Source organism: Hippoglossus stenolepis, chromosome 2 (genome assembly GCF_022539355.2).
Source record: "Hippoglossus stenolepis isolate QCI-W04-F060 chromosome 2, HSTE1.2, whole genome shotgun sequence".
In the NCBI taxonomy this organism is placed as follows: domain Eukaryota; kingdom Metazoa; phylum Chordata; class Actinopteri; order Pleuronectiformes; family Pleuronectidae; genus Hippoglossus; species Hippoglossus stenolepis.
In genome coordinates, this window is record NC_061484.1 from 6,954,653 (window position 1) to 6,979,986 (window position 25,334).

The 25,334-nt window shown below is 42.2% G+C and overlaps 2 protein-coding genes and 1 pseudogene across 3 annotated transcripts; all 3 read left to right on the plus strand.

Moving 5' to 3' along the window:
* Nucleotides 1-25,334, plus strand: part of LOC118117186 — a 267,659-nt pseudogene that overhangs the window by 57,227 nt on the left and 185,098 nt on the right.
* gpr78a (G protein-coupled receptor 78a) lies at nt 3,182-6,412 on the plus strand. The gene is made up of 3 exons (XM_035169055.1): nt 3,182-4,260; nt 5,007-5,120; nt 5,593-6,412. The coding sequence occupies exons 1-3, from the start codon at nt 3,572-3,574 to the stop codon at nt 5,834-5,836; spliced, it is 1,047 nt and encodes a 348-aa protein (XP_035024946.1). The 5' UTR covers nt 3,182-3,571; the 3' UTR covers nt 5,837-6,412.
* cpz (carboxypeptidase Z) lies at nt 7,842-16,034 on the plus strand. Of its 2 annotated transcripts, none has more exons than XM_035168989.2 (13): nt 7,842-8,180; nt 8,656-8,688; nt 9,184-9,235; nt 9,402-9,724; nt 9,817-10,032; nt 11,218-11,453; nt 12,889-13,050; nt 13,153-13,311; nt 13,396-13,531; nt 13,642-13,781; nt 14,089-14,188; nt 14,931-15,076; nt 15,196-16,034. In XM_035168989.2, the coding sequence occupies exons 1-13, from the start codon at nt 8,072-8,074 to the stop codon at nt 15,397-15,399; spliced, it is 2,016 nt and encodes a 671-aa protein (XP_035024880.1). In that variant the 5' UTR covers nt 7,842-8,071; the 3' UTR covers nt 15,400-16,034. The 2 variants fall into 2 exon arrangements, with proteins under 2 accessions (XP_035024880.1, XP_035024886.1); XM_035168995.2 differs by having other exon boundaries at nt 11,218-11,414.

Sequence of the window (25,334 nt, forward strand, 5' to 3'; positions counted from 1 at the left end):
TTTTTCACTTTCTTTATCATTGTGAGATTTTACATTTAATTTTACAAAATATTTATTGATTTCTCAGAGAATAAATAATGGATCAGGTATGTTCAGGGGACTGATATTTATGAGTATGTGCAATTTGTAGCAGATCTGAAATCTAAATAGCAAATGTGGTTGAACATTACATGATATTTGTAATATTTTTATTTAGTTATGTTTGCTAAAATTAAACAACTGCACATAGATTTGACCTGATTCATGCTAAGCCTGTGCGTCCAAAATTATTATTGTATAATCAAAAGTGTGAAAAGGTTGTCTCCCACCTTTATAAGCATCACACACTGGTGCACACTCATTCCTCAGTCAGGCGCCCTGACTGAGAGTGAAAATAAGAGAGAGAGAGAGAGAGAGAGAGAGAGAGAGAGAGAGAGAGAGAGAGAGAGAGAGAGAGAGAGAGAGAGAGAGAAAGAGAGAGCGAGAGAGGCAGGGTGGGAAAGGGAGAGTGACAGAGAGCATGGATGAAAGTGAGTATATGTGTGTGTCCGGACATGTGAGTGTCTGTGTGAGTTAGCGTCTCTGCGCCGAGACCTATTTATACACCAAGACTCCCACGCTCCAGAAACAATCACCCATGACATTTGTTTCCATTGTCTCCCCATCCTCACATCATCTTCTTATGTCTCTTTTTTCTCCATATCGCTCATTCTCCTCTCATCACCATCATCACTGCGCAGGTATATCACCGCAGGGGCATGCTACCGTCACCTCAACAAAAGGCCTCGCTCTCAGATCTTTCAAGTAAAGAACTGAAATGAACAGGAAAGACAGATCGGGGTCACCGCTGCCAAAGAGGTGTGATTTCTTTCCCTCAGTCACAATGAGCCTCAGAGAGCTGCACCCAGGAGTCCAGACTGTGGGTGTAATCGTGCATTTAAATTTAATATAATGGTTAAAATAGACAAAAATCCACCTGCAGTGGAACGAAGGACAAAGTGAAATCATTTTCCAGCTCACAAGCAAAGGAATAAAGGCAAACGTAAGGTGATGAGAGAGCTCCATATTGTGCTGCACACTGTGGGAACTTCGGTGTTACGTAACGGCACAAACACGCAAAGCATATAAACAGTCATAGAGCCAGGGGGCAGTGGCTGAAGGGGAAGTCGGATCCATCCCTCACCTACTCGCAGATCTTCTTAAGTGCTTCTGCCATCAGCATTCTGTTGCTTGCATAATATCACCCACAGCCATGAAACCCAGAGATAACACGTGGCCTCTAAGAGGGTTCCTTCTCGCTGAGGGGTGATTTCTCATTCCCTCTCTTCCTCTTTTATCCCTCGCTTTTTCTCTCTCTTTTTTCCTTCACAGCATTAGAGCCATTAAGTTAATACGCCACAGCCACAGCCGTTCCACAGAGCAGGACGACGAAGAAGAGGCAGCGATTATAGACAAATAAGGACATCCTGCCAATAGGACAGGCAGACGCGTCACTCTGTAGGACACGAACAAGCAACAGACATGGTCTTTCTGTGTTATATCCCCCTTCTATGTAAACATACTGTATATTAACAATACTATTATTTAGCTTTTTGTCTGAATAACAGTAGTAATGATTTAGCTACAGAGAGAAGCATAGCCCTGACAGTACTAAAGCAAAGCTCATGTCATTAGTTTCCATGTGGAGGTGAAAGGAAGCTTTTTCTACTTTGAGATGGTTTATCAGTCACAGTGAAAAACAATTGACTGTCCATTCACTGGATTTCTTATCGTAATAAAAAACAACTCACCCAGGTACTGAAGGAAAAGACCGGAAGACAAAATAGCAAAGAAATTCTCCTTTTACCAAATGTTTTGTTTTGATTTAAGTATTCACATCCACATATGCACAACAAAGTACTGCAAGATCATTTCCACAAGCTTGTTGAAGTGATATCATGATTTATTATTATTTAAACCTGTTAGAATAATGCTTTAAGATGTGAATAGAAATATAATCACCTGACTGCTGCTGTGAAGGCAAGGTGTAGGCTACTGTCATCCTTTTATCCCATCTATCCCTCCTGCACACTTCCTTCCTCCCCCTTAATCCCTTTTTTCTTCTACCCGTCCTCTCATATACTTCCCCAGGTCGTCACACTCTTCACACCTGCGTCTGTTATGTAAATGAATCCCCAACACGTCAATGTCTGATATTTTCTAGAAGTGTGTAGGTGAAATTAACATGAGCTGGCAAGCGCTCTCTTACAGGCATTTGATGGGAGATCAATACAAATCAGAAGTGAAGAAGAGGAAGTTCAAAGAGTGAGGAAGTCACCAGAGATTTGGTGTTGCTATGGAGATGAGTGATTTTGTGTGTGTGTGTGCACGTGTGTTTGTGTGTGTGATCCAGGTATTACTCATGTTGTGGGGACCTAAATCTGTTTATTCACATTACAGGGACTTGTCTTCAGTTTGGGGATAAAATAAGTTCCCATACATTGTAAATCATTACATGTAAAGTTAAGAAATGTTTTAAGGTAAAATTTGGATTAAGGTTTGGGTTTAAATTGAGGCTAAATTTAAGTAATGTTCAGGATTAGACAAGTATTAGGTAGGTTAAGTTAAAAGTAACTCTCCAGAAATTAAATGCAAGTGACTGATATGTCATCTGAAGAAATGGAGACACATTGGTGTATGTGTGTGTTTTTATGGTCCAGGTGTTACTCATGTTGTGGGACCCTTAATCTGTCACATTATGGGGACTTGTCTTCCTTATGGTGATAAAAAGCAAATCTACATAAGTTAAATCATTACATTTTAAGGTGAAGACCTTTTTAAGGTTAGATTTTAGGTTAAGGTTTGTGTGTGTGTGGGTGGGTGTTGCACAAAATCTGTTACTATCACAGCTTCATGCTCTCATGTTGGCCCACTGGAAGGTATTTACATGAAATATACTGTTTGTAAAAGAAGGTATACAAACAGTAACACTCACACAAACACACACTCACTCCACAAATCAGTATTTTTCCATTTGTTTTGCGCCCGGATCCACAAACAGACCTGCTCTCACGCCTATTGCACAGGTCATTTCTGCACAAAAACACAACTCATCTCTTGGGGGAGGAAGAGTGCAACTCATGCTGAGTGCAAACAGCATGACATCACCCCTTCTCAGATATTCACTCCTGCTTGCATGAATATTGCTCAAGCGTCACATGACTTAGCTACCGACTGCACGTGCAGGGCACACGGCATTGGTCCACGAGAGACGAGGCGCTGGAGAGTAAACAGAGGGGAGAGAGGGAGATGGATTTATCATATACAGGAGGGGGAGAGAGACGAGCATCACAATTTTAATTGCAGGACAGAAGCAACATAAATTCTAACAGGTTTAAAAAGTAGTCCATGTCACTGACAGTGACAGGGAGGTTTGTTTGGGTGTTTCAGCACTGGACAGCTCTCCCCGCGTGTCTCCTCGTCACACGCGCGCTTCTGGCACGTGCGCCGGGACGATGAGCATCTCTCAGAGCCGGTGGGGGGCACGAGCAGAGCGCATGGCGCACTCCCACCACCATCCTCCCCACAACTGCTGCCGCTAAAACCTCGAGAGATGAGCACATATGCTGGTATACCGGAGTTCCTCCTGGAGGTGTCCATAGTGGTGATCGCCGTGGTCTCGCTGCTGACGAACGTGTCCGTGCTGCTATGCTTGACCCAGAGCGCCGAGCTGAGGTCGCACGTGCCCGGGCTCTTCATCCTGAACCTCTCCTTCTCCAACATCATCCTCGCCATCGTCAACATGCCCGCCACTTTCCTCGGGGTGGCCCAGAGCGCAAAGCCCTTCAGCCACTTGTTCTGCCGGGCTGTGAGTTTCGCGGAGACTTTCCTCACCACTAATGCCATGTTGAGCATGGCCGCGCTCAGCGTGGACAGGTGGATAGCGGTGGTGTTTCCCCTGAGTTACTCCAGCAAGATGCGCTACAGGGACGCGCTCCTGATCGTGGCGTACTCGTGGCTACACTCGCTCGCGTTTTCTGTCTCCCAGCTGCTGATGGACTGGGGGGGATACAGCCACACTTACGCCTCCTGCACGCTGCACCTGGCCGGGGAGGAGAGGTCGCTGCAGCTCGCAGCCTATACGACCTTCACGGTGCTGTTCCACCTCAGCAGCTTCGCGCTCTGCCTCTTCGTCCTGTGCTTCGCTTACCTGAAAGTTCTGAGAGTGGCCAGGTCCCACTGCAAGAGGATAGATGTGATCACAGTGCAGACCCTGCTGCTGCTGGTCGATATTCACCCCAGGTAAAGTCTAAAGCTGATGGAGATTCAACTTTGAGGCTAAGGTTGCTCCCAGGGCAGTTTGACCAGATATGTTCCAAACTCAAAAATAAAACAACTCTAAATGCATTCATTCATCAGTATTCCATGGATCGAGCAACTATTTAATAGCAATGACAATAAACAGCTTTCAAATATGTTATTACTAATATTATAACATTTTGAAAATATTGTATTTTATTTAGCTTTAACTTTATTTAATATTTTGTAAATCATTTGATTGATTATTTCATTTTAATTTATAGATTACATTATAAACTATACATTATAGATTATAAAATCAAATCAGAGAAGTCACAGTAAGTCAAAACAGTATTTCTCGATTTATATTTCATATTATCCTTCCAGTGCCCTTCAGATCCCCCTGACCATTCAATTAGACTGTTAAGTTTAAATCCAGAGTAATAGCTATGGACCTTTCATATTATATTTTGACATTTATGTGACATGTCACATCACCTGTTTGAACACAAATTATTTCCAATATGATCGACCGAATAAGTTTGTTCCTTGTGTTGGAGACACATGACAGTAATCCTAGATGTCCATTCGAATGCTTTGGGGTTCTGAATGTTCACACATGACAGCCTGTTTTGTCAAGCTGTCAATTATGTTTATAACTATATATATTCAATATATTTATATATAAATGTTTTGTATATTTCCGTTGTGGGGTGAGACATTAATTAATCTTTCTCTGTGTCTGTCAGTGTGAAGGAGAGATGTCTGGCAGAACAGAAGAAGAGGAGGCAGCGCGCCACTAAGAAAATTTGCATCTTCATCGGCTCCTTCATCCTCTGCTATTCACCCTATGTTATAACAAGGTAACACTCAGCACTGTGACTCACTGACTTCCTGTGAAACTTGTTTACCTTCAGATGAGCTATTTGTACAACAATGACCTAAAAAATCTATTATATGTCCTGCGTGTGTCTGATCATGGGTTTGACTATTATGTTCATCTTTGTAGTATGTAAAATACAACCTTACTGAAATTCCTAATGTAAAAAAGAGCAACTTGATATAATCTTGAATTAATTGAAGTTAATCACCTCTCCAACATGAAAATTGTCATAAAATAACTGTTGACAGAATGGGGAATAAATAAAGACATGAGTGGATATGTCCACACTGAAGACTCTGCCCAGGTTATTTACAGCATCATGAAAAGTGACTATATTTCAATAAGGAGACGAGATGGTAACTCACATTGTGCGTTTTTTTGATGGCATAAGACAATGGGTTTCCATGATTAGGATTCAGGATTAATTTATGCTGCTTGTATTTCTCCTGCAGGTTGGTGGAGTTGTTGCCCTCCATGCACATCCCTCGATACGTAGGTATCGCCACCAAATGTCTGTCCTATGCCAAGGCCTCCAGTGACCCGTTTGTCTACTGTCTGCTGCGGCATCAGTACAGGAAGGTCCTGGTCAGTGTCATCAGCCGGGTTCTGAGAAAGGATCGTTACTCGCTGTCTGCCCACAGCATTAGCAGCACACTGGACACCGCAGACGATTCCTGCATTGCCAGAATTACTTGAGCTCAATGTGCTAGTTTTTAAGTGAATCATTACCTTCATCACCTTCTGCAGGAAGGTTCAGAGGTCAGGCACTTTAGAAAGTAGCTGCCCCGCCGATGGAAAGGTGTCATTGCCTTGCTCAAGGACACTTGAGGGCTTGAACCATGGGACTGTTCAAGCCAGTGTAGACAGTGAGACCTCTGATGTTTGCCAAAGGCCCTTCTCAGAGTGTTGTTCCCACAGGGCTCATCACTTTACCTGCTGAGGCATTGCCAAAGATACACCACATGAAAACCACAGCACTATACCATCAATGGAAATGTATGTTTTAAATAATCTTACATTTGTCAGGAAGTGGTCTTCATGTTTCAGTGAAAAACTTGGAAACAAAAATTATTCTGATGACTGTTTTGATGCTAATATTAAAGATTGTGACATGTTTAAAAAGAAATGTGTGAGGATGTTATATCATAGCAAAAAACACAGATTAAATAATAAACTCCACTGTCACAGATACACTGAGTCTGCTGTTTGAATAAAGCATCATTAGATGTCTAATAATATAATGATACTGTTGGATGTATCTATTATATATTATCTGACAGTTGTGATAAAACAGTGGTTTACACTGTTTTGCTACATGAACTCTAATCAGATCATGTTCACATCCACGAAGTGTGAACAGTTCAAACAGATTGATCTCATTTGTAGTATTTTTTGAGGTGAAATAAAAAAATAAAAAATAGAAAACACATTTTCCTAACTATTACTGTCAACTTTTTCAACTCCCCACCCTATCACTTCCAAGTGGTATGACACCTTCAAAGTGTGAATCAACTGTAAAAATCAAAATTTAAAGTAGAAAGTCTCCCTATCTCTGCGTGCATGTCCTTCACACATATTTCTTGACCGAGTTAACTCAGACTCTGAGTGGGGCTCTTCTTATTTTAATTAAATGAATCCATTGTTACTCTGGTGGCTCTGCACCGTAGCCACAATCGGAAGTAAGCTAGTGCAATTGCAGGGGAAACAGAAGTGCTTTTGGTTGCTTAATGGTAGACGTATGTCCTTGGAGCGGTAAATCGAGCCTTCATCTTTCAGTGAAATTTTGTATCAAATTACACAATTGCATGGTGAAAGTGAGGCTTATAGGGCCGACGGTTTCATCTTTCATAGCCATCACACTGTAGCCTTTTCCAATGATCCAAGCTCCTATGGGCCACTTAGTCAGCAGAGTCTCTTTTTTTGACTTGTGTTCCCACAAATTATAGTCGACCTTATTGTGAAAACCCAATGTACTCAGACTTAATGCAGGGGAACTTGAACAAGGGTTTATTTGATCATTTCATTCCAGCATGTCCATTGCCGACTCAATTCTCTATTTCGTGTTGCTATATCTTCTATATATCCCACGGTCAAAACTTGTGTTGCTGGCTTCACTCAGTCTTACCAGCACCATGGTTGGCAATGTGCACAAAACTGTGATTTCACCTGTTGAAAGCAATAACAATATAAATGCATTTTAACACAATATAAATGTAACTTATAGTCCACGATTCAATCATACATTGACTATTGTACAAGTAATATTAGCTCATGCATATCATGTCATATAGCATATTTCACCTAACAAGGACATAAACTAAAGTGGCTCTTGAATTGTAAATTCCACATTTTCATCATAATGATGAGTCTATTGTTACATTAAATCATCCGCTGACCCATCAGGTTTATCTTGGGACCCTCTGGAAGGTCCTGACCCTATGTTGGTAACCACTGCTGAAGACTTAATCCCTGAAGTTGCCTAATGACATGATTACTATAAGAATACAAAGGGGAAGGGGCTCAGGTTTGAAGACCCACTAATTGTGCACAAATCTATTCTTCCATTTAATTGGTGAATATTCTTTAGTCAAACAATACAGGCATGAACTTGTTGCTCCTACCCCTATAGGAGCCACGTTCCTTCCTCGCGTAACACCCCCACCTCCCCAACACGCGCGCGCGCACACACACACACACACAAGCTACGTGCAGTGAAATTTGATCGGCACTAGCTCGTAACACAGTGCGCCATAATCCTGGCGCGCCGCACTTTTTTCTCTTTTCTTTTTTCTCGGGTCAGGGATGCTCCGCGCAGACAAAGGAAGGAGGTCGTCTACGTGAGGTGTAGGTGGTCATTATCAGGAGGGAAAAGTTCAAACGCGCACTGCCACATCACACAGCGAGCAGCTCGATCATTGCCCGTCCTGCAACATGCATTTAGGACTTTTGGTGCTGTTGTTCTCCTGGACGAGGAGCTGTTGGTGCGCCCCGCAGCAGCAGCAGCAGCAGCAGGACTGTCACCCCGGAGACGAACTTTTGGGTAAGACGACTTTAGCTTAAAATAACCTGCTCGTAGAAATATGCGCACTGTACCACAGCAAAGCGTGCGGGCTGACGTGTCATGCGTAAAGTGGGGGTATTTGGAGGCTCAGTGAGGACATGTAAAACTACAAGAGGAACATTTGTAAACGTATTGCTGCACAACACGCACTTTGAATTAACCTTAACGCTTTGATTTAGTGTATACAAGTCTCTCCAGTCTCTGATCCACAGACTCTGGAGAGGCCCGTGTGCCCTGCTTGCAGAGTTGACACATTATTGCTCATACAGTGTTGGTGACACATTGTCACCGGATGTTTTTCCGACACAATCACATCAGCTTGGAGATGAGCAGTTTATAGTGAAAGCACAGGATCCTTGACGTGTCCACAGCTCATAAAGATGGCGCCCCCTAGCGTTGCATTTGTGGCCCATTGGTGTGTTTTCATGTCTGTTGTTTGGCTTCTCTTTCACAGGAAGATGCACTAGCAACGTTTATGAAGAAAAACGTAAGTGGATGACTTTTTACCTTTTATGCAGCCTATAATAAATCACATGCTTAAAGGCACAGCTGTCTAAAACGTTACATGAGTGCCCCTATAGTTGAATTTCCAGGCCGTGACCTGACCTTCAGGGCTGGAAGAAGAAAAAGTGTTTGAAATACCAAGTGCTGCTGCAAGATGAAACAGGCCTCCTCTCCAGACCGCCAGTGTGAGGGGGGACGCAGCTGCAGCGTCTCAGCTCTAACTGCAGGGCAACAGAATTTAGAGAGACAAAAAATATCCCACATTTTCAAACACCAGGTGCTACATCAGTCAGATCTAGTAGTTTTATAATAGCTCATGATATTTGTATGACAGATTTTTATCCAGCACTTGCCCTAAAGAGACTCAGCTGTTTTCAAAAATTGTCTTAGATCCAACAGTAACATTTAGCTGTGTTTTACTGGGTAAAGTGTAAGTTAAGTGAAAAATTTAGTTACCACGTCTTCTCTCTTCCCACAGCCACGTGTACAGAGCTAAACCTGGGCTACTGCAATGATATGGAATACTCAAGGTGGGTTATAGAGGTTGGTACTAATGTGTACAAAGAGAGCAGTGCCGACGAAAAAGATTAACCTCACACATTTTAATCCAATCCAGTTATTCTATCGATCTGAATTTTCTTTATGAGCTCAATGACATCTGATTGTGGGTGTTGTATTTACACACTGCTGCTCCAGAACCATATTTCCAAACATCCTTGGCCACCGGACTCGCATGGATGCTGAATCAGGGGCAGAGTACCTGCTCCTCAGTGTCATCCACGGCCTGCTTAACGGCGAGTGCTCCCCCGAGATACGCCTGATAAGCTGCGCAGTGATCGCCTCGCCCTGCCGGGACGACAAGATGATCAAGCCATGTCGCAGCACGTGTGAGACCTTGAGGAAGGACTGCGGCCACGCCTTTGAGGCCATCGATATGGCCTGGCCCTACTTTCTTGACTGTGACCGCTTCTTCGCCAGCGAGCAAGAGGGCTGCTTCGACCCGCTGGCAGGAATGAGAGGTGAAGCTCACACTTTCTTTTGCACCGATGCACATCCTGTGACACTAGCACACCTCTCCTTTCCTTCTCTAACCCTGGTATCCCTCCTCCAGCCAGACAAGAGCTAGCAATGTCCAGCCTCTCTCCACAAGAACCCAGCACCATCATCCAGTTCACCTACACCTCCAATGCCCAGATGTACAGCTTACTGAAGAGAACCGCAGCCAAGTGTTCACATATCTCCCATGTGTACAGCATCGGACGCAGCACTGAGGGCAGGGATTTGCTGGTTATCGAGTTCACCAACAACCCTGGACAGCACGAGCTAAGTGAGTAAGAAACTGCAGCGGTCTTGTGATACACTCTCCGTTCAGTTCCCCTTGTTGTGTTTCAAAAGCTATGGAAAATATATCCTCTTAATTTTCCATCTACATGTTTGGAGATAAGATTTGAACCTGACATTGACATGGTAGCGTCTTGAATAGTGGTTGTGGTGAAAGTGTCAGCAAACCGTTTCTGATTGACCCATCCTGCATTTATTTGCCTCTGTTGAATTGCTGGTGTTGAGGTGCTGTAAACAAAGACATGTGATCTCTACATAGAATTTATACGTCATGTTCTGCCTCCTGCACGCTCTGCCCAGGCGCTACCCCTCGCCTGAATGTCCTGGACATTTTCCAATTGTTGTGAATTCATCTGACCTGCACAGTCTCTGCTGTGTTCTTATGTGAAAGGCAAACATTGCAGACATTTTTTTACAGAGGTCGCATATTTACTCTCCATGTTCAGTCTCTTTAACGCATGCTCGTTCATGATCTTCCTTTGGTGCTAAGCAGGTAGAAGACAATCGCATTATCTATAAATACAGCTCTGTGCTGGAAATAGCATGGTGGGAGTGAACCAAAACAGTAGTTAAGGTGAAACTAAAACTAAAACAATGAGCTGAAGTATACAGTAAACCTCAGTAGAGCTGAGCTGATGTGCACAGCTCATTGCTTCTGCCTTACTTCGCACCAAGGGGCATAGGCGTACATAGTTGTTGACCTGCTGGGGAACATGGTGGAGAAAGTAGCAGCTATAGAGCCTCAGCAGCTGATGGAGACCAAAACAAGAGGGTAAATGTTGGTCTTAGAGGGTTACCGGTTCGAATCCCGGGCCTTTCTGTGTGGACTTTGCATGTTCTCCCAGTGTCTGCATGGGTTTTCTTCGGCTTCCTCCCAAAATCCAAAGACATGCAGATTGGGGTTTTGTTAATTGGAGACTCTAATTGGACAGTAGGGGTCAATGGTTACTTGCCTCTATGTTGCCCCTGTGATACGCTGGCGACCTGTCCAAGCTCCTCCCCCCCATAACCCTCAAAAAATAAGTGGTATAGATAACGAATGGATGGATTGATGAATGTCTGCTAGATGGGTCACAACCACTTTCTGAAGGGTTAATAAGTGGATATTGTGTGTGGCCCAAATGAATGCATACAGCTATAATCATGTCTGGTTCTGTTCTGTGAACCGTAGCGGAGCCAGAGATCAAGTTGGTGGGCAACATGCACGGCAATGAGGTGCTGGGCCGTCAGCTGCTCATCTACATGACTCAGTACCTGTGCTCAGAGTACATTCTGGGCAACCAGAGAATTCAGACCATCATCAACACAACCCGCATCCACATCCTGGCCTCCATGAACCCTGATGGCTATGAACTGGCCTCCGCAGAGGTAGACGATAGCAATGACCCGGAGCTCAGCAACCAGGAAGTAAATCTTGTTAACAGTTAAAGAAAGACAAACCGCCATTATCCGTTTTCACTTCACTTTCTGTTCTGTCCACTGAGCTTGACATATGGGAGGAGGACTCAGGTACTCTGCTGTGTTCATAGTGCCGAGGGCTTTTATCAACATAGGGGCTGCCGATATTAAAACATCTGATTTACACATTGTACCATCTCATGTGGAAGGATGAGGAACAGCCTCTACGCCACCCTGTCCCTTTGCTCCATGTCCTTAATGACTGATCAAGATTGATGGTATCCTGTTGTAATTATTAAATTTGAGAAATAAATTTGTGATTCAGGAAAGTTGCTGAATCAGTAGACATTTCTAAGTCTCGATTCAGCTTTAGTTTCCACAGTAAGACAGTAAGAGTACCAAAGCCCTCCGCCTCCTGTCTGTCTGTCCATCTGTCTGTCTGCCCGTTCGTCCATCCATCCCTTTGTCTCGATAGTCTTACTAGTCTAGAACAGTTCCTCCCACTCACGCATATAAAGTCTTCAACCAGCCAAAGATCTGCGCATAAGCAGAAATAAAATTGAAATGCTATAAAAGGAGGTAAATATTTCTAATTTGAGTCAACCAGAGTCTGCTAAAATCATATTATTATTATTATTATTATTATTATTATTATTATTATTATTATTATTATTATTATTATTATTATTATTATTATTATTATTATCAGTAGTAGTAGTAGTAGTAGTAATAGTATTATCATCACTTGTTTGTTCAGCAATTGTAGACGTCTCTCAGCTCTGCTTATCCTGCTGTATATTATACAATATTATACTGTATATTATATTGTACATGTACTGCTGTATATGTATGTTTACACTGCATGAGCAACTGAGACCAGTTTTCAGGTCATGGATTGAGCCATTTATAACAACCTGTCACTGAGACACTAACAAGCTCTGCATGTTTATATCCTGTAGACTGATTATGTGTTTGCTCAAATGTGAGTCGCAGTCATTTGAAAAACTGACGGTTAAAACTATGTGCTGGTCACATTGTGAAGTCCGCAGCAATGAGGATCATCTGTCCATGTATGTAATGTGCAATCTAAACATCTACACACAGCTACATGTCATGTTTCATGGGTTTAAGTTTGACAGATTGCACCTGCATGACTGATTCACAATACATATATGTGTTTGGGTTGTTCAGAGATCACCATTTTCTGATTTAATTTCCTCGTATTGCTCCATCGACTTCTCCTCATGACGGATATATGGTCTTGTCTACATGTTAACAATATTATTAACAAAGATAATCTTACATGCTCCTACTTAAATTCCTGACTAATATTCATATATTTTCTTCATGTAATCACTGCTCCTACTAATGTCTACACGTCATCATGAATACAGACGTCTGACCCTTTCTAATGCCACCAGTCTTTTGAACCTAAATGTTTCAGGGTCACTTGATGAATAGTTGGACCAGTGGTCGGGCCAATGCCCAGAACCTCGACCTGAACCGCAATTTTCCAGACCTCACCTCTGTCTTCTACCGGAATCGCCGCAGCAGGCACTACCGCATTGACCACACACCAATCCCTGATGCCTACTGGTTTGGAAAGGTGAGGGGACTTTAGTTTTATTTTTATTAATCACATTTGATAATCATGCATAGATGCTGCATTTCAGCCTTGATCCCCAAAACGTCTGCTTTTGGGCTGTAGGTGGCACCAGAGACCTATGCAGTGATGAAGTGGATCAGGTCACTGCCCTTCGTTCAGTCCGCCAGCCTCCACGGAGGAGACCTGGTGGTCTCTTATCCCTTCGACTTCTCTCGACACCCCCAAGAGGAGAAGATATTCTCACCCACTCCAGACGAGCAGGTAGGAAAGGAGGATAAGTGACGTTTTTTTGTCAGCTGGATAATATTCATTGTTTCACCACGTTAATGATGTCCCCCTGCTCAGCTCTTCAAGCAGCTGGCTCGCACCTATGCGGACGCCCACGCCACCATGTCAAATAATGACACAGATAGGTGCGGAGCCTCCTTCTACCGAACTAGAGGCATCATCAACGGGGCGCTGTGGTACAGTTTTGCTGGTGGTGAGATGCAGAACTTTTCAAACTACAGACAGCACCACTTATACATTTCTCCTTTCTCAAATTACCCCTCACATTACCTGTGAAGGACTCATTATGCACATGTCATGCAGGCATGTCAGACTTCAACTACCTGCACACTAACTGTCTGGAGATCACCGTGGAGCTCGGCTGTGACAAATTCCCCTCGGAGGCCGAGCTTTACCCAGAATGGAAGAGGAATAAGGAGGCTCTGCTCGGCTTTGTTGAGTCTGTAAGTGTCTGTTATGAATTCTTACTCAACTGGGGAAAAAATGACAGATTTTCTTAGGTTGCATTATTTATTTCAACTGCTAGCTGAGGCATGAATGCTGAGAAAGTAAGTGTAAAACAATATTTGTCAATTCAAAGTTTCTAGTTTCAAAGATAAGAAAGAACATAAATTAATAAAATGTTAGAAAAAGTAGGTTCTAACGTACTAACTACATTGTCAGTGTATTGTGTGTAATTACTCTGTCCATGATGAATCTATGTAGCTGTACTAGATATGGCTGTCCACTGAGCTGCCTGTCTCTGACCAGGTCCATCGAGGGATAAAGGGAGTAGTCAAGGACCTTGACGGCAACGGGATAAAAGGTGCTACCATCTCTGTCAGGGGGATTAGGAAAGATGTCACCTCAGGTAAGTTTTAATATTTTAATTATTATTCTTTTTTATCTGTTAAAATATTTATTCATACTCTGTAAATAAACCTCATCATTGTCAGCACTGCCATAACAGTCAGGACAGCTCAGGTAAAAGATCAGACACTTCAGATAAGCCCCTCAACAAAGGAAGTAGATTCATTCATTCAATAAAAAATACTTTTAACGCTCGATGGACCCAAACGACTGAGGGACATTTTTTAAACGTTGCACCACTGAATTAAACCGATCAATACAAAAATCAATCAATAACAAACATACTTTTATAAAGATAGACGACACGACTGCTCCTATAAAGTGAAGCCAAATCATCTGGATCGCCTCCTGGTGGCTGGCTACAGTAGAGGTCATAAACCCTGCCTCCTCATTGTTACTAGATGGGACATGGATCAAACTAAAAAAATATCGACACATTCAATACTTTTTTTCTCATAAATGGTTTCTGTCATTTTAGACTGTTCTTATCACACTAATGTAAATATTATGGTTTTGGATACATCTATTTATGTATCTGTTTTCTCCAACTTTTTGACATGCATACTGAAGCTGTTAATCTCAGGTTGCAAAAAGTGGATATTAGTTGCTTGGATGTTAGACATTTCATTGATTTTCTCCCGCAATCCTCTTTTACCACACTCTTCCATCACTGTCTTCCCTCTTTGATTTGTTTGACTGCCCATGTTTCACTGCCCCACCCTGTTCCGTTTCTACCCTCCCAGCTGAAGATGGAGACTACTGGCGGCTGCTGAACCCTGGTACTCACATCCTGACAGCCACAGCCAAGGGTTACTCCAGGGTCACTAAGAGGATTCACCTGCCTTACAACATGAACAAGGCGGGACGTGTTGACTTTGTGTTGGAGAAGGTTTGGATCTTCGTCGTCATATTTGTGTTCAGTGAATACGATCATCAGACACACTTGCAGGGTCATTAGTTCACCACACGTGCTCTCCAACTTCATCTTCTCCCTCCTCCTGCCTTCAGGTTCCTGTGGAGCCCGATATCGACGACCACCTCTTCCCTACAGTCGACACGTGGGATCGATTTGACCCCTACAACCAGTTTGGGCGCAACAGCGAGCCAGACGTTCGCGAAGGAGAGATCGAGCGGGAGGAGAAGCCTTGGTGGTGGGCCTACTTCTCCCAGTCTGGCATTTCACCCCCTTCCTGGCTGCTGAGAAGTGTCTAAACTCATTGTCGGGACAACGAAGATTCCGTCGTACCACTGCAGAGGGTGACTGGCGATGGACGGCACCACATCCAGTCCCATCGGTACCCGCATCTATGTAGCAGAAGCTGTGACACTGAAATCAGCAGTACCTAAAAAGATTTCACCGCTTCCTGGAAGGATGTGAAGAGGCTTTTTCCACCAGGCAACACATTTAATTCTGGTCTGTAGGTATAGGAGTATTGGCCAATATTGCTTTGCAGCTACAATTATAATTTTTTTTAAATGGAACCACTGGGAGATAAATGAGTTATGCTCAATGATATGCCTTTAACGAAGATCACAAAAGTAATGTTATTCACTTATTTGAATATTGTATATTCTTATGGGGACGGCAGCTCTTTTAATTAGTTTGTTAAAAAAATTCAATTAGGTTTGACTATTTTGTTCCGTAGGTAATTTACCTCCATGTTTTTAGTCACTTGTAATGTATTATACAAGGCCGAATTTATGGACCACTAAGTGCATTTGATATTGCGCAGCACATTTATGTTTGGGTTATCAGTAACCATGCACATTTGTAAACAATTGTACTGATTTGTAAATTCTTACTTTGTTTGTTTTCCACAAGCTTTTGAAATAAATATTTTCTGGCATATTCTTTTCCTTTTTTAAATGTGTAAATGTTGTCAGGGTTTAACATAGGCTCTACTTCTTTTAAGGTGGTACTCAAATGCTCAAGTAGCAAACATTTTACTGTAGTAAACTGTCCAGTTCATCATTATGGCTGAGTCGCGGCCTCGTCTGAATCCATTTTAGGTTTTTCCTCTTCACCAGTGATGCTGCTGCAGGATGCGAGATCAATGTGTCCTCCACTCTGATTTGATCAGTGAACTCCCCTCTCACTATTATTTATTTAGAAAAACCTAGGTGAACATGTAACTCAATGCTCTGTAAAAATGTAGTGGGGTAGAAAGTAAAGATATTTGCAGATGTATGTGTAAGAGTAAAATCACATGATACATAAATCTACTGAAGTACAGATACATGACACTGTGCTTTAGTACAGTAACTAGGTAAAAGTACTTTCTTATTTCCCACCACTGCCTCTTTTACACAACTCAGCTTTCAGCGGCTTTTGCAGCTTACTGTCACTAGAGGGCGCCAGACACCATGTAATGACAGATTGCCAACGTCATTACAGTCAATGATCAGTCGTCTAATTATTAAGAGATCATAATGTGCATTTGTGCGCTTTATTCATTCATGAATTTATATAGTCGTGTTTTTCTTTTTCTTTTACAAACACATTTGATGTCTTCTATTTTGGTCATAACTTATATTTTAGATTTTACAGCCAAATGCAGAATTTAAATCTCAAGTGACATCACACAGTGGTTCTCAGAAGTCACAGTTAAACTGCTGCTGCCTCGTTTTTATTGTCACATGGTAGACTTCATATCGCGGAGGAACACCTTTTTTAAATGTTTCATTATATAGTGCTGGTGCCAGGGTGCGTGCTGTACGTATCCTTGCGCCTTCACGAGGTGACAGGTGCATCATGTTTGTTGTTCTTGTCACTGACGTCTCCACAAGATGGATGTGCTGCAGAGGGAGAAGTTATACAGAAGTGAATGTCTGCTGTTACACTGCAGTCCTGCCTAACGCGAGAAGACGGACTGACGGTTTATTTAGTGTTTAATGTGAGGGTTTGTCCACATCAACCAACATGTCTGCCCTGCTGCGGTCACCTCTGAGGTAGGCCCCTCTCCTCCAGACTCTGACGTGCAGCTGCAGAAAGGGAGCAGCCCTGTGTTATTTGGACATGTTGATGTGTTCACGTGTACAAACAGTGTTAAAGAAGGAAAAGCGCAGTGACTAATAACACGGACTATGGCTCAGTTGTTCCTCAGCGTGGCAGTGAGCCATGGAAGTGAATGTAAACATGTGGACTTTGCAGCTGAAGGAAACACTGTCCTCACTGATGCAGTTATATACACCTGTATGTTGACAATATGTCAAGAGCAACAAAAGTACATTTAAAAAATGTTTTATGTTACAAAAAATTATAGTTTTATCTAATTTCAAAAATGACACCTGATTGGCACCTGTGTTTTCTCACTTTTTAGGGAACTTTATTTTGTTAAAAACTGTTATAAGATTTATTTCCCATGCTATTACTACTTTATCAGAAACTAGTTGTGTCCAGGATGAATGTTTGTGTGCATTTGGTGAAATAACACATGCAAGTATTTTTTTACATGGGCTTGGAGTTTGTGGAGTGCTACTGCAATACTTAACACAAAACCATATTGATGCTGAAATTATATGTTTAAGTTAACCTAAATTTACAAAACAGTACCCGACTTTCAATTACTTTTTCACATACCACACACAAGTTACTATCTTGTTTTTATTTACTAAAAACTAATATGTGTCTCTAACAAATTCAGATGCACACAAGCCAATTATTATTCCCTAAATGTGCAGAATTTCACTTGTTCCCACGTGGTAATTATCTTGTGCCAACAAGTTATTTATTGATAAATTTGATGATAAATATTTTATCAAGTTTGGATAAAAGAATAGCTTAATCCCATTTACTTGCAGTAATATAAGAAATAAAGCAGCCTCCTATTTTCCAGAATTCTCCAAGCCTACCTGGAGAAGTGAATTAGTGCTTTCAACCTGAGTGAATCCATGCACGTATGGCCTGAGGTACACTGTTAAATACAAAGTGAATAGCCATGATTACAGGCGGTGTAATAATGATGATGGGCATAAATTGAATCCATGTTCGCACTATCTGCAGCGTCTGTTTCTTTAGCTCTACCAAGAATAATCCATATGCCCCACCTGCATTTTATATCTCACCCAATTGTCACAGCTGGAGCAGAGCTGCACAGCAGTCTATCAATAATATCTGCTGAGGACTGGATCGCGTGCAACCTTTCCTAACCTCACAGTCCATCTGCTATCTGTTTCTAAAGCACACTGACCTGTGCTTGAACTAATGTAGGAGTGTATTAAGCTGCAGCACTATTCACATCCATAATCTACCCTGTAATTAGCTGCACTATATGGAGGCCCACGTGGTGTAGGCAGTCTGTGTTATGACATTTACGCAGTTAACAAGGAAGCTAAAGTAGTTATTGACCTTGTTGGCTGGTCATATACGCTCAGCGGGTTTCATAACAACGAGTTTAATGCATGTCCACAGTCGGTGGAGTAATGTCCCCATTATAGGACCATGTTTCAGTCAACTAAACCGAATCCAGCACTAATGATCCAACAATAACTGTTGGAAACTGAAAGGCTTTATTTTGTAATTAAGCCAATTCAGTGATTATCAGATGTTTGTTTATGTCTAACATTATTTATAACAGTATGCAGCAAAACACTAATTGCTGCATTCATGGATGCTTTTTGCCAGCGATATGCTCTGCCCAACTGCTTTGTTCTTTTTGTAATTCAAATACAGTGGGTGACAAAAGCTTAACGTAGAAACATACAATTTAAAAAAAAACCATTTCCAAGTGGTTTCGCTGATGTCACTTATGTCGCGAAGACTACATTGCAACCTGGCAACTATCAGCCTGCATGTCTAATGTCCAAAGCAAGAAACTAGAATGGTACTCGGTAGACTGCACCCAGTCCCAACAGTCCAGATTCAACCAAGCTGCAGCAAACCTCACACACTCACAGTTAACAGTTCTCTGACTGTCCAATATTCTCTATTGTAGTCTATTTACCAGCTCTATATGATAACATGCTAAAGGGTTAACATTACATGACAATCTTTTCATAATACCAATCTTAATCTTTTTGTTCCAAAGTTTGTTTGTGTGTGTGTGTGTGTGTGTGTGTGTGTGTGTGTGTGTGTGTGTGTGTGTGTGTGTGTGTGTGTGTGTGTGTGTGTGTGTGTGTGTGTGTGTGTGTGTGTGTGTGTGTGTGTGTGCGCTCAACCATTGCTCGCTCCTTTAAGATTGACTTATGTGACTTGAGAAGCAGGGACAGTGGCTGACATCTCCGCTCTTCTGATTGGTCACTTTCAACACATTATTTCACTTGTGTTACTGCGGTTGTTCCACTGTCTGCTGTTTGTGTCACCTGTAATCAGAAGTGCACGTGTCTAACAAACACGCCAAACTCTGTTTGGAATTCCTGATATTTAATGTTTTCCTCACTGAATATCAGAGCTGAAGGCCGGTCTTTAATGGCTTCTATGCCTTTGTAACTGATCTACGTTCAGCCTTACTGTTGAACTTGCTGGGCCATATCTTTTTCTATAGCGCCAAAACACAATGCACATTATCTCAAGGCATCCAAACTCACCCAAATGACATTGTGCAAGATCAGGAGTTTAGGGCATAAAGTGGGAATGATAGAAGCACAATTTTATGTCTGTGCCATGATTTGAAACATGAAGGTGAAATAGTTGCTTTGTGTAGCAGTCGCTACTCGTACCTGTGTGTAAACTGTAAGCTGACTGTTATGTGTTACAAGTTGAACTTTCCTCAATAGTTATTGGTTGCTCACTGTTAAAATAATTTCCTGTAAGTTGTTATCTGCGTCGGTATATGGTTATATTTCCTCTCCAGTGCTCTCTCTCCTTTCCCCCTCAGCTGTCCATCAGACTCAGACGGCCAACTTCCCCACAGCTAATGTTATTTTTCTCCCTCTCCTACTCCAGTCTGATTCCTGGAAATATCACACAGAGTTGAGATCAAATTTGTGTGGTCCTTACTAAGACTAAAACTCTTTCTTCAAGATTTTATAAGCTAAGCCAGACTAAGTTGCCTTTACATACTGTTGCATTCATTTAGAACTGCAATCAAACATGGAGAACATAAGTGTCTGGGATTACTGTCCTGTTTATTAAATTAATCCCATCCAGCCAATCAGAACCAAGAATTCTCAGTTGCAGATTATAACATCCATCCTGTATCATTAATTGTTTTGTGTAGTCGTGTATGTCTTAACATATTGTTATCGAGTGGAGGGATGTGCAATTATGTTCCCACATTCCACATTCAGCTGAAAAGTGTAACACATAAACCTCAAAAGTGATGGAAAATCATCTAAAAAGTCCGACAGTCAGTGCAGGATTATGTTTCTAAACTGTGTATGTTTTACAGAACATTTCCTTTCCCTCAGTTGTTTTTATTTCATTGCTTATCAGAGGAAACACATGTTGTCTTTAAATTCTGTGTATTAACTTTGAATTAAACAATTTTTATTTACTTTAAATTTAAACTAAAAGTAACTGAATTAATAATTAAAAATTAATCATTGGTCACCCCTGTTTTCCAGAAATAAAAAAGGAAGAACCTGCACTTCTCATCCTTTAAGCAACCAAATGCCTCTTGTTTCATCCGGTTATCTATAGTTTGGAACACGGTCTTGATCTCAGCCTTCAACCGAGCAGAATGTAATGTATGAATGCTACTTTCTTCAGTATCTCTATAATTGTGACTGACCTCAATGGGGCTGCTCAAATAAATAAGAATCTAACTTCAAGAGACTTTTGTATTTTCTTGTAAAACTTTAGAAGGCGTTCTTCATGCCTCGTCGTTGAACCCTATCTACAGCTCATGGTTTGGTAAGAACAACTTGAGCATTTATGATACATTTGTAGATTTTCTTTTCGAAAAAGGCCATTTCTGAATCATGCTATAATTATCTTCTTTCCAGGGCTGTGTGCTCCCAGATGTCTCCTCCTTATGTTCCTGGAGTGAGTTTCCATCTGGCAGCTCTCTCTCTCTCTCTCTCTCTCTCTCTCTCTCTCTCTCTCTCTCTCTCTCTCTCCCTCTCTCTCTCCCTCTCTCTCCCTCTCTCTCTGGCCTCCCCAATGCACCATGTAGTCACTTTCAATCTGACTGCATCGGTTTCTCTAACATAACACTTTTTAACACTCTGCATATATAATGCAAATGCAAACCACTTTGCTCTAAACTTCCTCTATCATTCTGTTGTCCTCTCTCTCTCGCTCTGTCTCTCTCGCTCGCTTCCTCCCTTTGTCGGTCTGTCTTTCATTCCTGTAGCTATCTAGCTGCTATGCCCCGGGAGTGGAGGCCTGCTCAATGTGGCAGAGATGATTTGTTTGCTTTGCAATTATTTTCCGTCAGTGGAGACAAATGGATTCATACTGCATAGAAAAACCCACACAGACAGGGCCGCAGCGATGAATGCAGTGGAAATCACTAACAAGTTCTGCCCTGGAAAGATGGAGATGTGGAACACGGAGCACCTTGGGTAAAGAATTGATAGCTTTGTAAAAAGCTGTGATGGCAAGAACTGCACATGGCCTAATGGCAGCACTGCCCACTGAAACACACAACACATGAAAGAGCAGAGTTAATGTTTTAGGTGACAACTTTATTGATGCAACAGTCACTAAATGCAATGGTGGTCTTCTGTTGACCCCAAGATAGGGCTGGGCTGTAAAGTAAAACCACTTCACTCTAAATGTTTGTTTGTGTAAATGGTTTGGTGTGTAAATGTCAACATCATGAAAAGAGTAATTACAAAATGCATACAAAAATCACATCCAAATAATGCAGTGCACACCTGCTGCAGTTTATTGGACAGTTGTGAATTGAGGTGATTGGCTCTGTGTCTCATAGACAATCTGATGTTCACATCTAGCAGAGGACAGAGACAAGTAAGAACAGAGGAGTTTGTGCTGCTCAGTCTCTGAGAATCATGTTTTAATTCGACCACACTTTGCTTTTAGGAAATCAATTTAAATCCATTAATTGTCTCAAAGCTCCAGAGCCCTGAAGGATTGTGTCTGTTAAGTCACAAAATTAGATTTATGAGCGTATGCAAACATTTACTGACAATGGTTTCATTTGTTTTCTAAACAGTATCCACTTGTTTGCACTAAAGCCTGATTGTTTTACGGTTATTTTTGTGCTCTGGTCATGTCATATGGTAGTGATGGGAAAGTTTTCAAAATGTTTACGATGTTCACATCTTTGATCCACTCATGACGATTGCATTGACAATACACTGCATTCATTGAATTTGGGTTAAATAACTTTGACTTTGCTGATGTGAGTCATCCTTGTTTACTTTTGCGAACTGCTGTATTGCAGCCAAGTTGGTTATATCAGAGCTCACAATCATGAGTTATATTTACACCAATTAAACTGGTTACTATGTTAAATCTAATGTGAGTTGAAGGCGTCATTAGGTGAGGGTAAGTCAGGCTGCATCCTTCGGAGGACTCAGTCTCCTCAGTCTGCGAAGGCCGAGCAGAGAAGAGATGGTCTGATCTACAGAGGATTTCTTGTTTGCACTTGTTTGCACTTTCTGCAGTTCAGTAACCTGCATATTTAGCTTGTTAGCTTCTTCACCACCATGCAATGAATCCTGGAATAGGTTGGTCTAGGAAGGATCCACTTGTTGAATCCATCGTTGTTCAAGAATTTATTTAAAGGAACCTTTGAAATGGTACAGTCTAGCCATGATTCACAGGGGTCTTCAAATGCAGCCTTCAAAGGATGCAGCTCCTGAATTGAGACACAGCTGTTGTCTTGGTTAAATGCCCAGCTAACTTGAGGCACAGCTGTGTATTCTTATTTAAATAGTAAATATTTGACTTTACCTGAATGAATGTGTTTTAGTAAACTTGAGGACTTGTGAGATGCAGGACACATCTAATCCAGGCAGTGGTTATAGGTATTTGGCAAAACCGCACAGTTGTGTACACATGTAATCTTTAGGAGACAGGGCCAGTTTATCATATTTTTTCTTATTAATGTAAAATAATCAGCGGCTTTATAAATGCCTGAATACTAATGTACAATAGGCCTATATATTTTCACATTGAGCTAGTAGAATATGTAGCCAGGACTGAGTGGAGGGGAAGGGTCTCCCCATTTGCTCCTTGTGTGTGATGGACACAACTGGGCTGCAGACTTTTTCTGTCTTTGCTGAACTTTCAAACTATCCACAGTTAAAGAGATTAACCTTTTCCTCCCAGCTCACGTCTCCTTTATTTTACTCTTGCCCCCTGTCTTCCTTTCCTCTTTATGACCCCGTCTCCCCTTTTTCAGTGTCTCTGTTGACTATCCCTTGTCCTGTCTCCCCCTCCTCCTCTTGTCTCCACTTCCCTCCCTCCTTTTATACGAAGGGCAGGTTCAGGGGTCACCAATTACTCTGAGAGGGCTGAGAAAGTTGTATGGGCTCTGCCCTCGGGGCTGCCATGTTGCATTATCATCAGGGAGATTGCAGGTATGCAGCAGCCACTGGCTGCCGGCACAACAACCACAACCTCAGCCCCAGCACCGGGCCGTATAGACTCGTCTAAGTTCAAACCTCCTCATGCCTGAGCGGCTGGCTGGCTCCGAGTGAGCCCCCCTCTCTTACTGAGCTGCTGGGCAGAACTAATATGTATGTCTAGACTTCCGGGAACCCCTCTACCTGAGAATATACAGCTTGACAGTATATGTGCAGATTGTTCAGCTGCTTTTATACTGATACACGTCTTGAGTAAAAGTTCCATTCAAGTGAATGGGCAAAGTGGTCTCAGCCCTTTGTTCTCCACTGTATCTTAAAGTCTGGTCGTCACTCTGTGGTGATCAGTGATTCCTGGATTTTACTGTTCCCCAGCCAAGAAATAGTGTGGTACACAACCCCCTGTAAAACCGTAATGTGCCATCTTTTACTTCAGTTTTTGAATCGAATAATTAAATAATTGATTAAATGTCATTAGCAAGCTTAGAGGTGCTGGTAGGTGGATTTTCTTTAACCTTTTGGACAGAGCCAGGCATGTTTCCCCTTGTTTCCAGTCTTTTTCCTAAGATAAACTCACGGTCTTCTGGCTGCTTCATATTTAACAGGTCAGGTTGTATTTCCAGACATTTTTAACTGTCCCTTTAATTCCCACTTGAAACACAAAATCCTGTTTCACCAACATTTACTGTGTTGCTTTTTAAGAAGTACACAATGTCGTTACATCAGTAAACACAGTGTGGTTTTTGATCGGACAGCATTGTATGTGTCCAACATTAAAAGTCAGATTTAAAGGATTACAGTCGTATAATTTGATGTATAGTTTTACATTCCATCATATGTAGAGTAATCCAGGGTCATTTTACAGGCAGTCTGCTTCAGCACTGTCCTAGTTTAGTGGCTGTTAAATCTCTCCCTGCTCAATCACTCTGTGTTCCACCTTTAAAGAAATGTGATGGCGGTGAGGATGTTCAGTCTCCTCTTGCTTTGTGTTCTGCCTCCAGGCTCAACACTCAGTCCAACAACAGCCAGCCTTTTTCACCACTCTGTTTATCCTGCCTGCCTCCACCACCTGGCTGCTGCCTCTGCACAAAGGTAAAAACAACATTTAGTTCGTTGGCCTCTTGATACAGACATTTCAAGCGACGGAGACCTGGTTCACTTCTTTCCAAACCCCATCAGAATCGATTGTCAGGCTCACAGAGAGGCCCGGCCCAGTGCTGTTGAGGCCGCGGCCAACAGAAGCTGTGCAGCCAGTTGGATTTGAAATGGCTCCTGAATAGAGAATCCCTGAGTGTGATTCAGTGTGCTCAGCCAAACCCTTGGTAATTGCAAAAACAGCACTTGGTCCACTAATAATGGGTGCGTGTCATCTCCAATCCCCAGTCTGCCTGTCTGTCCACGCCACAGAGGCAGCAATTACAGACTCTGGCCTGCCGCTGCTGGACGAGCACACAGTGAGGGCAGGGGAACAGTGGACTGTGTGTATGTGTGTGTGGGGGCGGTAGGTGAAGGGATGCATTAGTAACTGAAGGAGGTGTATATACTGTATGCTTCTCTCTCTCTCTCTCTCTCTGTTTGTGTGTGTAGTCCAGGTATTACTTGTGTTGTGGGGACTGCAATCTGTTTACACATTTTGGGGACACAAAGTAAATCATTAAATGTTAAGGTGAAGACACGTTTTAAGATTAGGCAGTTAGTAGGTCTACTTCAGG

Excerpts from the sequence above, each read along its gene's own strand:
- gpr78a (XM_035169055.1), top strand. The coding sequence starts at position 3,572 with ATGAGCACATATGCTGGTATACCGGAGTTCCTCCTGGAGGTGTCCATA. Across the intron at positions 4,261-5,006 it reads CTGGTCGATATTCACCCCAG|TGTGAAGGAGAGATGTCTGG; the intron begins GTAAAGTCTAAA and ends TGTGTCTGTCAG. Across the intron at positions 5,121-5,592 it reads TCACCCTATGTTATAACAAG|GTTGGTGGAGTTGTTGCCCT; the intron begins GTAACACTCAGC and ends TTTCTCCTGCAG.
- cpz (XM_035168989.2), top strand. The coding sequence starts at position 8,072 with ATGCATTTAGGACTTTTGGTGCTGTTGTTCTCCTGGACGAGGAGCTGT. Across the intron at positions 9,725-9,816 it reads CCCGCTGGCAGGAATGAGAG|CCAGACAAGAGCTAGCAATG; the intron begins GTGAAGCTCACA and ends TCCCTCCTCCAG. Across the intron at positions 13,051-13,152 it reads ATGCCTACTGGTTTGGAAAG|GTGGCACCAGAGACCTATGC; the intron begins GTGAGGGGACTT and ends TTTGGGCTGTAG.